Here is a 15,821-nt window from a genome sequence, read left to right on the forward strand (position 1 = left end):
TCGATAACAGAAAAATATATAAATTGATTGGTAAAAATTGCCAGATGATTTAAGATTAATATTTATAATATAATATATATTCGTTTTAAATAATTATAATATTATTTTGAATGATTCGAAATGAAAAATCAAGGGTGGAATAACAAATATAATAAATTTTCATATAATTAATTGAAAAATTTATATATATATATATATATATATATATATATATATATATATATATATATATATATATATATATATTATTTTCTTCACAGTGAAAACTTAGTATTATCGGTATAAATATGTACTTTGTTCAGACGTTGAAAGATGCTTACGTTACTATAGCACAGAACTCCTTCAAGTGTCGATGAATTTAGCTGAGGCGAAAGAAAATCTTAACACAGAAATAGCAAATCCATTAGAAAGTAAAACAAAATTACATTACTGTGTTTCTGTCGAATATTTACCAGCGAAACCTTACAAATTTTTATTACATTTTCTATATCCCTTTCTTTTTTTTTTTTTTTTTTTCTATACCTCACAATAGTTATTATATTTTCCTTACTTTCTTTTTTTTTTTTTCTTCACTTCACAATTGTTATTATATTTTTTGTATTTTGCAATTGTTATTACATTTTATATCTCACAATCTTGTTATTATTATATTTATACAACAATTGTTTCCTTTAATCTCACAGTTGCCATTAAATATTTTCTTTCACAAATGTTATTGCATTTACAACTATTTCTATCTATCTCCTGACTTTTATTCAATTTTCTAACATTTTTATTTTCTATTTATCATTCATCTATCTATTTTTTGACATTGAAAATAGAAAGAGAAGTTATTTAAAAATAGTAAGACAACAAGTCAGTTAAATATTCTTGCTTGAGAGTCCAGTTCTCGTGTGAAGAGGAAAACGAACAAGTAGAGGAAGAAGAGGAGTAGGAGGAAGAATAAGAATAAGAAGAAGAAGAAGAAGAAGAAGAAGATTCAAGAGCGGACTTTGCGATCCAGCCGACGATTCCTCGAGCTCGAAAATAGCTCGCATAGTTTCTTACTTGCTTCTCCTAGCTCGCACGAATATTTCATCCCAGGATTGTTAAAACTGGCCAAAGAACTTTGCCATAAATAATTAATGAACTACAATAATGCAATAACATTATTAAAAGAAATAATTATCCTAAAATAATTCATTTTAAATAATATATGATTTAAATAAATTAAATATATATATATATATATATATATAAAAATTTCTTGGAAATTTATATGTGTAAGTTTTTATTTGACCAAAAAAAAAAAAAAAAAAGAAAAAGAAAGAAAGAAAGAAAGAAAGAAAAAATTAAATTAAAGAAAACATTATAAAAAAAATTATAATACACATTGTATACATAGATTTATATAAAAATATTATCAGATAATAATATTTGGTAAAACGTTATAGGATATTTAATTCGATATTATAAATACGAGAAGAAAAATTGTTCGTTATCTTTGGCAAATAATTCTGGTTCTGAATTTAAGATGATCAACAACATTCATGGCCATTAAAGAAATATTTCAATTCGAGTTCTTTTTTTTTCTTTCTTCTTCTTCTTCTTTTTTTTTTTTTGGACTTTTTCCTTTTCTTTTTTTTTTTTTTTGTTTTTTCTTTTCATACCTCTCCCACTGTCCGTCATTACGTTATAATATAACGGTTTTCAAATAGCGCGAAAATCCAAGGAAACGTATAATTGCAAAATTACACAATTATGTATATATATATATAATATACATATAGTATATATTCTTTATTTATCGGTTCATTTACTATGTACATAAAAAAAATACTTATATACATATCTATGTAAATATGAAATTTCTGACGTGCGCGCACGCAAACACACACATATACACAATTAGAAATTTAATGAAGTATTACATATATTTACATAGAAAAACGTATAAACTAATGAAGTATGTGAGGCAACTATTCGAGACTTGGCAGAGCTGACAATCTGAAGCTCTAGCCAGACATACAATATATATACGTATACATGTATATGTATATATAAATATATATACATACACCCAGACATATATATATCTGCTTATGTATATTTTCGTACCGGGGAAACTACGTGGATATTCTGAAATCTTTATGGCACGCACACACATAACTCATTTGCCAGGTTTAATCGTATATATTGGCAACTTTTAACTCTGCTTTATCTTCTATTCACAATATCTCTCTCTCTCTCTCTTTCTCTCTCTCTCTTTTTCAGTTATTATATGTATATACACCTGTGTATACATAATATGTGTATATCTAAAGAAAGGAAGCAAATACTTGATTAGTGATATAAATTGATTACTTTCACGAAACATTCAATGTGAAATTACGATACGTAAGAAATATTCTTTTAAGGCACACTTGTTCTAATACAGGGTGAGCCAAAAGTTATTATCCCATTTAAAAAAAAAAAAAAAAAAAAAAAAAAAAAGAGAGAAAGAAAAATACAATTATTCTTATTCTTTAGATATTTTTTAAATTGATAATATTAAGAGGTTGTAGTATTACAACCATTGGTCCTTGTAGTTTTAACATTTGTAAACAAGTAGCCTGAAATATCTCGAGAAATATATATGTATATATATATTGATTGTTTTAATATCACTTAAGAACTTCTAGGATTTCCATCCGGTAAAATACTTTGACATTGACATTTTCGTCACCATCATCATCATCATCATCATCATCATCGCCGTCGTCGTCGCCGTCGTCGTTGTTGTCGTTGTCGTTGTCGTCATCGTCGCCATCATCACCATAATCATAATGATAATCGTCATCGTTATCTTGACTTGCTGCCAGAAAATCAAACTGCTAATGCAACAGAATTATTTAGAATGTTAGTGTGTATTGGTATTAACAAGTGTGTTAGAAATATTGTGCAATAAATGTCAACAACGTTGGCATTTTGGTCTCGTGAGATTATATACTTCTAACGTGCGAGCGTTAACAAAATTTCCACAGGTATACTTATTTTATATTACATCTATGCACATACACGCGTATTACAGAGTTAGATCACATAATAGAATATTTTGCCAGAAAATTCATCGGTAAAAGTGAAATGGCTCTGTTATTGTTTAGATCTCGTATGCAATATGACATAATAATCTTTTAGGAGAACTAATAATAAGAATAAAATATTTGGAAAAAAAAAGAAAAAGGAAAAAAAAGGAGCCATTTATTTCCACCATCTTTTTTTTCTCTCTTCTCCTTTTTTTTTCTTTTTCTTTTTTTTTTAATTCTTTTCTTTCTCTAATTCTTTTTCATTTTCTTTCTATTTTTTTTCCTTCTTTCTTTCTTTCTTTCTTTCTTTTCTTTTCTTTTTCTTTTCATCGTTCCGGAACAAAATGAAATCAATTCTTACAATTTATTTTGAAAGAAATCACGGAGGTAAATATATTTTTTTATTTTTTTGGGATTTATATATCTTGTGATATACAACAGCTATAGTTATCTCTCTCTCTCTCTCTCTCTCTCTCTCTGCCTTCCTTATTACATAATCTTCAATCTGATTCGTCAACAGATCGATGAGCCTTTAGCATGAGAAACTCGGCGATATCACCGAAAATTGTGTGTATGTGTGTGTGTGTGTGTGTGTACATTTATTAGAAATTTTATGCAATTCTATATACTTGTATATATATATATATTTTTTTTTTTGCATTCATTAAATATATTACAAAGAAAATTTGAGAATGTTAGAATAACCGAAGAGTAAAAAATTTTACAGGCTTTTATATAAGTGCGCATGCGTTCATGTACGCACTATAATGATAATATTATTGACAAAAGAAAAAGAGAAAAAGAGAAATTTTTTAGGACATCACCAAAATGGAACAAAAATTGACTCTCCTCCTGCATCTATGCGTGCATTTTTGAGCTGAGGTTGCAAAATCCGAACAAAAAAAAAAAAAAAAAAAAAAAGAAAAGAAATAAATAAATAAAAAATATAAAAGAAATAGAAGAAAAAAGAAAAAAAAAAGTGTAAGAGATTACAGGTGATAATGGAAATCAATTTGAACGATACAGAACGATATGGTAGGGTACAAGAGGGGTGTATAGGAGTCGTCGATCGATAATATCCATTTGTGTAGATCGTTGTTTATACTTATGTACCACCTTTGATGTAATCTGATACGAGTAGCAGCTAATCGATAATGGTATTTTTTCTCTCTCTTTCTCTCTCTCTTTTCTTTTTTTTTTTTTTGTCATTGGGAAAGAACGTATAATCTAATCGGACTCTATCAATGATACATGTACAATGTTAACACTTGATACTCGAGATATTAGATTTTGCTTTTCTAACGATATTCTAACCACGTGTAAGAAGTTAGAAAGAGAAAAATTTGTGGAACAAACTTTTAACGCACGAGTCTCAATCTATTTTGAGATGTCTCTCTCTTTTTCTTTCTTTCTCTCTCTCTCCCTCTCTCTCTCTCTCTCTCTCTCTCTCTCTCTCTCTCTCATTTCGGAATTTCGTGGAATTTTCAAAATAATATTAATTATTGTAATATTCTTGAGAAATAATTAATGTATAATATTAAATTAGAGAGATACGTTGGAGAAATTATTCTGACATTAAAAATAATATTCATATTAAGGTAATACTTAAGAAGGGTGCCACGTGGTATTTCATAATTATTTTTAAATAAAACAAGAAAAAAAAAAAAAAAGAAAAAGGAATAATAATTATTTATAATGATCTTAAAGCGATATTAGAATGTTTTCGAGATTAATATCAGATTATAATTCTCATAGAATGAATTAAAAAATAATATTAATAATATTAATGATATATTAGAGAATAGAATGTGTCTAGGTGATTAGAAAATGAGAATTAAAGAAAAATACATATACGTATGAAAAGATATATCGCATGGTTTTTCATAGAAGTAAATTTTTAAGATAATTATTCAAGAATAATTGCCAATAATTATTAAATAACATTAAACCGATATTATCGGAGTATGTTTGTTTGTCAGATAATTTCGAGGATTAAAAATAATCCTAAGCGTCAAGATGGATGATACTTAAGAGGAATGATCACATGGTCTATATCGTAACAATATTTGTAATAAATATTAATCAATAAAAATAATAATAATAATAATAATAATAATAATAATAATAATAATAACAACAATAACAATAGCAATAATAATAATAATAATAACAATAATAATAATTAATGGGCTTAGACGATAGAGGATGAAGAAAAAATTTCAGATATAAAATAATTATGTATGGAGAATGTATCGAGTAATTAATATCACTTGATCTCGTCTAATAGTAAGATTTTAATGAAAACACGTATTTAAATCAAGATAGCAAGGGCTGTAGGATTTTTAAAATCTGAGAGGGAGAGAGAGAGAGAGAGAGATAGCTGGGAGGGGTGGAAATGGATAGGAGTGAGGAAAGAGAGAGAGAGATAGAGAAGAAAAACGAGATTTGATCCGGTGGTTACTTCTATTGGGTTCGATAGGGTAGGTAGGTATGTAGGTTCGGTATTGATCCACTCTCCGCATTCAAGCGACCTTTAATGTTCCCCTTTCCTCTCTGTCACCCCTCTCACATCCCACATTCCACACTTCTGCGCTCTGCTCTCGGTCGGTCTTCTCTCTAGGCCAAAAGAGGATGGCGACGGGTGGTAAGAGGGGAAGTTGGCACTCTGAGAGAACAGAAAGAGAGGGAGAGAGAAGGAAAAAGAGAGAGAGAGAGACATACAGACAGACAGACAGACAGACAGACAGATGGACTAAACCAAGAGATAAATCCTAGCACGACCTACAACAATGCTTGGAGAGTTTGTGTGCAGCTGATTTCACAACCGGCCGGCCGGCCATTCCGCTAAACGGAATTCCAGCGTTCTCCGGAAGCTACGTCACACGTAACTCGGACTCATACGGTAAGAAGTAATTACACGTACGAACTGTACGTAGTATATACATGTATATATATATATATATATATATAAGTATGTTTGTGTGTGTGTGTGTGTGTGCTATAAATTTATTTAAACGAGAGGAACATTTCGAAACTGAAACATAAAGATCATTTGGTAAAATTAATATGTAAATAATTTTTATTTAAATGAAATATAAAAGTTTCTTCGAAATAGGGATTAATTTTATGAATAATGTGCAGATTAAAGATAGATCTTTCTATCGTGAAGAATAATGAAAGATTTGGAAGGTAAGTATAAACGATTTTCGTTCTCAAAGGAAACTATGTAAACGAAATCAAACGAAAGATGATTCATATGAAGTAGTAAAGGAAAGACCTTGGCCCCTACAGTTAGCTACTATGTACATACACATATACATAGTTCATACATATGTATATATATATATATATATATACAAGAGATCGGGCTCGATCCGGTCTCTCGAGTAAGCAGGTCGAGAACGAACTTGGAACCTGCCAGGTGACTCAACTACAGTCTCCCATATAACTCATAAAATCTTCGACGCGTATGTACGCACATATATATATATATATATGTATTACAGACAAAAAAAGAGAAACCTGAAAATATCCACGATTTTTACCATATGAAAGATTAACGAAAAATTAAATTCGTTCGTGTATTCGATTAAATTAATTCTATTGAATAACAACAACAACAACAACAACAACGATAATAATAATAAGAAGAAGAATTAATGTATAATAATAATAATAATTATTATTATTATTAATTATTAATAAAAAAAAAAAAAGAGGAGAAAAGAAAAACGAAGGAAAGGAATAAAGGGGGGGAGGGTAAAATAAAATTAAAATAAAAAAAAAAAGGAAAAAAAATAGATGATCAGAATTGAAACAGCGAAACGATGGAACGCAAAACGTGCGGTGCGCAATCTGGCGGGACGAGATGAGACGAGAGTCATGTTGAAAAGGGAGTAAAGGGAGGAAGGAAGGAAGGAAGGAAGGAAGGAAAGGTTAGGGTGGGGGGGTTGGCTCACTTCGGTCGCTGTCGCGAGGCGAGTTTATTCCGCGACGCGGGCACTTGGTAGCCGAACGGTGATCGCACGAGACGTATCTGACGGTATACTCTCGGAGAGAAGAAGATTTAACGGAGAAAGAGGAGAGATAGAGAGAGAGAGAGAGAGAGAGAGAGAAAGGAAACGACCGAACCGAATAATCATCAAGCAAAACTTGCGTTGCAGCATCTATACCACTGCACAACCTACGTACTACCTATCGACGGATTCTTTCGTCTTATCTTCTCTTCTTGCCTCTGCCAATAAAGGTGAGTCAGACATATTTTATTTTTTTTTTGTCTTTTTTCTATTCCTCTCTCTCTTTTTCTCTCTCTTTCTCTCTCTCTCTCTCTCTCTTTCTCTTTCTCTCTCTCTCCCTCTCTTTCTCTCTTTTTTCTCTCTTTTTCTGTCTCTGTTTCCTTTCTCTTTTTTTTTTTTTGCGATAAAAAATTTTTCGAATTACCACAAAGATGAATAAGATAGACGAGGAGAGAAGAAGAGAAGAGAGGCTCCATTTTTTTTTTTTTTTTTTTTTTTTTTTTTTTTTTTTTTTTTTTTTTAGGTTAGAAAGATCCTTGGCGAACACGCTATATTATCACTTCTTTGTGCAAGTTTCTCGTGTAAATTAAAATAAAAAAAAAAAAAAAGAAAAAGAAATAAAAAAGAGGAACAAAGAAAGAAGGAATGTAAAAAGAAAGAAACGTTTCATATATTTTCCTTTTTTCTCTCTCTCTCGCTCTCTCAATATAATTATTTAATACAATTATTATCGTCGACCATTTCGAAATTTTTTTCCTCAATATATATGGCTATTTATATATATATATATATATATATATATATAAACGTCTAGGTTAAATATGAAAATGTTATATGGAAAACGCTTAAGGTTATACGATATTCAAAATATTTGTAGTTTTTCTGATCGAACGTATATAAAAGTTTCCCCGTTCACTCAATAACAATATTATTAATTCTAAAGTTTCTATTTAAAATTTGAATTTCTTAGTTTAAACTAGCAGCTTAATATCTCTATTCTTATTATATTGATATTTCTTTCTTCCTTTTTTTTTTTTTTTTGTTCCTCGATCATATCCAAACGTTGAACGTTCGTCGTGAATATAACAGGATTCGCCATATGCCGGCGAATCCATTTGATTGTTTCCAAGCGCGTTCCTTCGGTCTCCTTCGTAATCGTTCGTTAACGATCGGATTTCATTCCTGGTATCGTTTCAAAGGTAGATCGATATCGGTTCTCATTCACAACTTCATAACCTCGAATAGGTCGATATGTAAATATAAAAATTTTGTTTTTCCTATTCTTTTTTATTTTATATATATAAATATATATATATATATATATGTGTGTGTATATATTAAATGAAAAATTCAGATCAACTATTCACGTACGCAAACACACCTAGATAAAAATGTTACTTTTTTGTGTTACGGATTGGATCTGATCGATCCGATATCAATTGGGGTTAGTTTAATCGATTTGTTATTCGATTAACGCTCCTTGTAAATCGATTCCTCGAACTAATCGATTATCGATGGTTACAAAAGAACAATTCGTCTAATATCCGTTGCGGTTGCTCGCTCCCGACGATCGAGGAAGTAACGAGAGTGGGTGCAGCCCTAGTTACGTAAGAAGGCTTTACCAAAGATGCCTCGGCAATGCACAGTGATTCTCAAATAATATATGACTCTCTCCTTCATTAGTATATTAGATGTATTAGTTGAAACAATGAATGTTGATTGTTTCATTTCTTCGTTGTCCACAAAAAAATTACAGTGATTTATAACAGATGTCATAATTTTGTTTTCTTTTTTTTTGTTTTTCTTTTTTTTTGTTTTTTACTTTTTAAAAGACCAATCAGCTATTTCGATAGAGAAAAAAAATGGCCACTAGGATGTTAGTAAAAGAATTTAAATTTCTTATGTCTTCTAAAAAAAAAATTGCCAGTGATTTATACGTTATTTATTTATTTATTTATATATATTTTTTTTTATAAAGAACCACTGTTACGACCAATCAACAATCTCGATAACAAACAAAACAATAACGAATAAGAGGTTAGTAAAAGAATTTAATTTTCGTATTTACGATTTTTATAAAGAACCATTGTTATCGATCAATTAACAATCTCGATAGCCGAAAGGAGGGGAAAAAAGTGTTAGTAAAAAAAGAATTTGATTTTTTTTTTTACGAATTTTCTCGGAAAATTTCAGTTAATTTTTGATTCGTATTTATGGTTTTTCTTTTTTTTTTTTGTTTTTCGTTCTTTTTTTTTTTTATTAAAGAACCACTGTTTCGAACGAATCGATGATCTCGAAAGAAAAAAAAAAGAAAAAAAAAAAAGAAAAGAAAGACTAATAAGATGTCAGTAAGAGAATTTGAATTTCTTAGAAGCTTCCTCGTTGGCCAGACGACCGGAGATGAGCGTTCGTTTGAGCGATCCGCATATACATTCTAACTTTGTTAATTCAAAACGGAAATTGATAGTTGCCAGACTCATGTAACGGAACAAGTATTTACAAGTATGCGTATATGAATAAGTGAGTTACATATAGATATTTTTACGACATATTATTTTTGCATCTTTTGTCCATTTTCTTTCTTCTTTATTTTTTCCCATTTCCTTTGTTAATTACATTTTTACAAAATCTTTTTCGTTTGACCAACTCTGTGATAATTTTTGTATGTTTCGTTATAGAATTGATTTTTATTTTTCTTTCTTTATTTTTTTTTTTTTTTTTTTTTTACAATAACAAATTTGTCGCAGTAATGATTTTGGTAATACCAAAAAATTTCTATTATTTGTAATCAAAAAAAGAAAAGAAGAAAAATTATGTTGCAATACAAAAAAAAAGAAAAATAATAATCGTTCTTTTTTTCTTTTCTTTTTTATTCTTTTTTTATTCTTTTCTTTTTTTTTTTTTTTTTTTTTTTTTTTTTTTTTCAACAATGAAACCTACAAAATATTACAGATTGAGTTAGTTAAATGAAATAGTACATATGTATTTATATTAAAATATGGAGACCTAAATTGCGAACTTACAAAACAGTCTACATATATACATATATATACTTTATATGTAGAGTTGGAAAGTTTTCAGTGTAAAAATAAAAAAGAAAAAAAGAAAAATAAGAAAAAGTATAAGAAGTTAGGTAAAAAGTAGTAGTAGTAGTAGTAGTAGTAGTACATCGAAGCTTTTCGATTATTTAAAAGCCAGATGTACCGTATTACAGTTTGAATGTCGCGTCGTTGACGTTCTATATATGTATAACATATTGACTTCTACAATGACTTACATTGACTTACGTTTCTAGCTTTGCGATTGTAATTCTCACATTTGAATCAAACTCTTTATGTCTATTCCGTAATATTAAAAAAAAAAAGAAGGGGGGTAGGGAAAAGAAAGAAAAATGATCATTAAAGATGAAACAAAAAATAGGTAAAGAAAAAAAAAACAAAAAAGAAAAAGAAAGAAAGAAAAAAGGAAAAAAATACAAATTCACGTTTATGTAAATTTACATTAAGTGTAAAATTTAAATATCTAGTTTTGTCAGTTCTTATCTCTCTTTTTTTTTTTTTTTTTTTTTTTTTTTTTTTCTTTCTCGTCTGAAGATTTCATTGCAATTTATCGTTAGTACTAAATTATTTCTACCGAAATAATTTCTTAACGTGCTTCCACTTTAACACTTAACGATGATTACTATACACACATAAATACATATCGTATCCTTGACATTACGCTCATCATGGGGTCGTATTTTCAAACGATCGACAATTACCTTTCTCTAATATGATCCAATTAATTTCCAATATAAAAATATCAAAATGAGAAATATCGGAAAGCTTTTTATATCTACAACATCGTCCGAGATATTATTATGTCATAGTTTACCATTAAACATTTCTGCTTTCGTTTTATGAAAGAGATTTGTGTAAGAAAGAGAGAGATATATTTATAGACATTTTGAAGGGGAAAAAAATTATGTATATATTTAATATGAATGAAAAAAAAAGAAATATATATATATATAATAAATGTCTGTTATGATAATGATAATAATAATAATATATAAAAAATAGAATAGATAATAATAAGAATATCAGATACATAAAAAATAAGATGAAGATATATATTATATACCTCTATGTATGTATGTATATATATACATAAAAAAAAAAAAAAGAAAGAAAAATAAAAAAAGAATATATAAATTTGTCGAAATCATTTATGCGCCAAGTTATCGTTCTTATTATTATTCATCATTATGCATATTATAGGTTAGGATATTACAAGTGCCAATGTCTTGTTTGAACATATGTACAAGACAAAATTAGAGTACGTACTCTCGTAATACCGTCATTCGATTACTATCTTGCATAACGTATGACAGATGTTGTTGCCAATAGATTTTGTAAACAAAATCTCTTTCGTACGTGTGCTCTAATGAGAGAAGCGTTACGATTGTCACGTGAATCCTTTTTTTTTTTTTTTTTTTTTTTGTACGAACAAAAGAAAGGAAGAAGAAAGAAACGGAATAATAAGTTGGTAAAACGATTCGTTATTGTTTTCGATGAAGAATAAAAAAAAAATGAAGGAGATTTTGATAATCAATAAAAAATTTTTTTTATAATCCTTATGTTACAGCAGTATCGACAAATGAAATTTAACGTATTCCGATTCGGTCCGATAGCGAAAAAATTCGTGCTATCTATGCTGTAAGTAAAATAGATTTATGTATACGATATATACATAAAATATATACTGCATGGGTTCTTCTTGTCACTGTTACATAAGAATAATTACCGATCATACCGGTCTATAAATCACAAAAAAAAAAAAAGGAAAGAAAGAAAAAATAGAAGAATTATTGTTTAAAACAATGTCAGTACCGTAGTATAATCTGCATTACCATATCAGTTATCCTTCGGGTTGATAGAAACTTGAGCAAAGAGTTAACAGATGGCGCGACGTGTTACCGCCTTCATGGCCGATAATGGCGGGATAAATTAAAAATTTTAATTTCATCGTGATGTCTTATAATTAGGAAAAGTTTTCTCTCTCTCTCTCTCTCTTTCTCTCTCTTTCTTTTTCTACTTTCGAATAGAATTGACCGTGAAAACTTAATATTTCTTTTATGCAATTTTAAAAGACAATTTTCCTTACGTTTTGACATCATCCCGGAAAACGACGATTACGTTCGTCCATCCATCTGTTCTTCTTCATTGTAATTCGACCGTACGCGTTCTCTCTCTTTCTCTCTTCGTATTAAGCAAATGCTATATAACTCTCACAACCATCACGTTCGATTATACCACTGTAACTCTACATGATTACGTAGGTTCTTTTAAAAATGAAAAAAAAATTTTTGCTATATCACAGCTGAAAAAATATCGATGATGAATTTAAAGATAAAATTAAAAGAAAAAGTGGAAGAAAATATAATCTCATGAAGAGATAAAATTTGATAATTTTTTTTTTTTTCTTCCTTCATTTCCTTTTTCTTTCTTTTTTTTTTCCCCCCCTCTTTTTTCTTTCCCTTTTGTCTTTCTTTTATCAGATCGTAGATTAGGTTTAAAGTCGACGATGGTGTTCCTGTTAATGGTTAATTGCTTTGCTTGCGTAACTGAGAACGATGAGACATATATCGGCCGCATTGTTTTTCGAGAGCTGTCGTCATTTTCATTGCCATGCCAGAACATCGTATATATATCTATATATATATATATATATATATATATTTTTTTTTTTTTTTTTTTTTTTCAAGATTACACGCGCAAATACAGAAAAAGATGAGAGACAAGAATGATTACATCTTCAATTTGAATTGAACGATGACGTATATTCTCAAAAAAAAAAAAAAAAAAAAAAAAAAAAAAAAAAAAAAGGAACTACTCAAATCGTTATCTCGTCCCAACAACAAAAGTCTTCTACTCCTCCCCTCTCCCCTCCCTCTCTCTCTCTCTCTCTCTCTCTCTCTCGAAGATAGAAAAAGATCTGATAAAAACCATTCTTATCAATAATACCATCACCCCGCTCCGCCCTCGCCTACAGTAATATGTCACTCAAAAGTTACAAAGCCGAATCACGTTATCTTGATAATAAATGAGACCAATCTTAAGTTAAGTAAAGTAAAGTTTAAAGCAAATCAAAGTGAAGTACTTAAGAATGGTAAAAGTATGTGAATAAAAAAATAGAAAAAAAAAAGAAAAAACAAAATGATTATGATCTGGAGAGAGAGAGAAAGAGAGAGAGAGAGAAAGATAAAGATCGTGTATACGTGTGTATGCGTATGAGTAAACCAAAATCGAAGTGTCGAGTTGAGTCCTCGATGTTGTTACTGCGTAGAGCTGTTTCCTGCTATAAGATGGAATCTAAAAGAGGGGTGGAGATGGGAGAAGTAGGTGGAGTAAGAAGAGGAGGGGGGATGCATATAGATAGCTAGAGAAAGAGATAGATAGATAGATAGATGGGGGGAGGGAGAGGGGGAGAGAAAGAGTAGGTGTTGTCCTACGATGTGTAGGTGCGTAATATCGACCCGGGTAGCCTTCCATGCTGGACGGACGACGATGTGCCCCACCCTGTTCTAGCGCTGTAGTAGGGGGATTGTGCGTTTCCTTCTCAATGTATATGTATATGTACATCTATGTACATGTATTTACATCTATATCTATACGTTTAAATATACGTACGTATGTACGTAGGGAAGGGGAAGAGAGAAAGAAAGAGAAAAAGATTACCAAAGTGAGAGAGAGAGAGAGAGAGAGAGAGAAAGAGAAAGAGAGAGGAAAAAGATTATACCAGAAGGGATATCTTCTTTCGCATTTTAGTGATATACCACCGTTGAGATCGCGCACTGTTTTTGTTGTACGGGTTTTAAATAAAAGAACTGACTGGATTTTTAAAGGTTAAAATATTTTAATGGTGTTGTTCATTGTATTGTGCTGAGTGAAAATACATAGAAAGTGGTGGTAGTTTAAACAGAGCGAGAGAGAGAGAGAGAGAGAGAGAAAGAGAATTAGGATTTATGTACGCAAGCGCAGGTGAATTGTAAAGAAAGAGAAGGGAAGACTTTGGGCGAGGGTGTTTTAGGGGTGTAGCAAGTAGAGGAGGAATATAGAACCGGCGGCGGCATACCACCGTCGCGCGCCCCGCTGTGGTGGTCGGACCAAACGCGGATATACCTCCCAGCATCATCATCATCCCGTCGTTCGCGCTTCCGCGTTAGATTTATTCTTTTTAGATTATTCGAATCCGTGTCTCTCCACGTGACTTTTGTTATATATATATATATATGTATATATATATGTATAACTATAATAAACCTCTTAATTACTTCGTATCAATTTTAATCGTAAAATATTTTTCGAGTTCATATTAATTTTTATATATATATATATATATATATATATATATATATATATACACATATATATATCCTCTTCGTCGTCGTCCTTTATTCTAATCTTGTGATTTTCTTTCATTGCTCTAATTTTCTAATTTCTTTCTTTCTTTCTTTCCCCGCCCCCTCCCCCACTCCGGAAGAAGGGAAAAAAACTTTTGGGTGTGCAAAGTGAACGGAAAAAGATAGATAAGCTTGTCCGTTAAAAAAAAGAAAGGAAAGAAATTCTTTTTTTTTTTTTTTTTGGATCGATTTTCTCAACATTCCTCTCGTTTCTTCCTTATTTCTTTTCTATTCTTTGATTCAGCTTCGTACACGTGACTGATATCTCCATTTCTTCTTCTTCTTCTTTTTCATCGTCTTGTTCATCCTCCCCCTTTTTTTTTTGTGTGTGATAGGATTTATTATCTGCCTCTTGTCTTTTTCTCCGAATTGTGTGTCGTACTGTTACATAAAGGATTATTCTGATTGGTCAAGAAGCAGAGATTTTTGGGTGTGTTTTTTTTTTTTATAGACAAAGCCGTTCTTCTTCTCTCGGTGATTTTATTGACAGTGAGAATTTATAGTCTAGTATTTAAACGAGGCTTTATTTATTGAAAAAAAAAAAAAAATAAAAAAATAAAAAGAAAAAAGAAATCAAAAAAGGAAGAAGATCGAGAAGAGAGTTTAGAGATAAATTTCTTCCTGATTTACTTCTTCACTTCCTCATTTTCTCTTTCATTCTCTCTCTCTCTCTCTCTCTCTCTCTTTCTTCCCCTCTTTTTGGACCAATTCCATTATTCCATCTCTCTTCTTATTCTTCCTCGAATATACACGAGGGTGCGTCGCCGGTAGTCTAATCTACACAACATGGGCGGGTGCACGTCGAAGGATACCACCTCGGCCGACGAGTATGTATTTTAGATAGATCATTTATTTCGTCATCGTATTATTAATCCTCGTTATTATTTTATAATGCAATATTATCGAATTCGTCGGACTTACAGGTATTGAAAAAGAAAAAAAAAAAAAAGAAGGTAATAAAAAGTAATAATAATTTGAACGTGTTTCTATATACAAAAATAAAATCATCGATCAGAGATCTATTATTATTAAATATTACATGTGTATTATGAATAATTTTCATCATCATTATTATTATTATTATTATTATTATTATTATTATTATTAGTATTAGTATTAGTATTAGTAGTAGTAGTAGTATTATATTTTTTTAACTCACACGTATTCAGCCATATTGAGAGAGAGAGAGAGAGAGAGAGAGAGAGAGAGAGAGAGAGAGAGAGAGAGGAAAAAAAGAAGGAAAAAACGTTTCCATGTTTCCAATAGTTCATCAATTGTTATCAATTGTCATCTTCGTCATCGTTGTTATCGTTAGAA

At 30.0% G+C, this 15,821-nt stretch overlaps 1 protein-coding gene and 2 long non-coding RNA genes across 3 annotated transcripts in view; all 3 read left to right on the forward strand.

Annotated features, from left to right (window-relative positions):
- The first annotated feature begins 5,694 nt into the window (after positions 1-5,694).
- LOC124429111 lies at positions 5,695-6,726 on the forward strand. The gene is made up of 3 exons (XR_006943377.1): positions 5,695-5,946; positions 6,186-6,465; positions 6,551-6,726. It is a non-coding gene; the product is annotated as an uncharacterized LOC124429111 (long non-coding RNA).
- Positions 6,727-7,806: 1,080 nt separating this feature from the next.
- Positions 7,807-9,580, forward strand: LOC124429112. The gene is made up of 2 exons (XR_006943378.1): positions 7,807-9,097; positions 9,432-9,580. It is a non-coding gene; the product is annotated as an uncharacterized LOC124429112 (long non-coding RNA).
- A 5,491-nt stretch (positions 9,581-15,071) lies between these two features.
- LOC124429105 (arginine kinase) overlaps positions 15,072-15,821 on the forward strand; it is a 4,183-nt gene continuing 3,433 nt past the window's right edge. The window contains exon 1 of the mRNA XM_046973951.1: positions 15,072-15,331. Coding sequence (XP_046829907.1) covers positions 15,291-15,331 — 41 coding nt within the window. The 5' untranslated portion in view covers positions 15,072-15,290. The remainder of the gene's footprint in view (positions 15,332-15,821) is intronic.

Source organism: Vespa crabro, chromosome 14, assembly GCF_910589235.1.
Source record: "Vespa crabro chromosome 14, iyVesCrab1.2, whole genome shotgun sequence".
Taxonomy (NCBI): domain Eukaryota; kingdom Metazoa; phylum Arthropoda; class Insecta; order Hymenoptera; family Vespidae; genus Vespa; species Vespa crabro.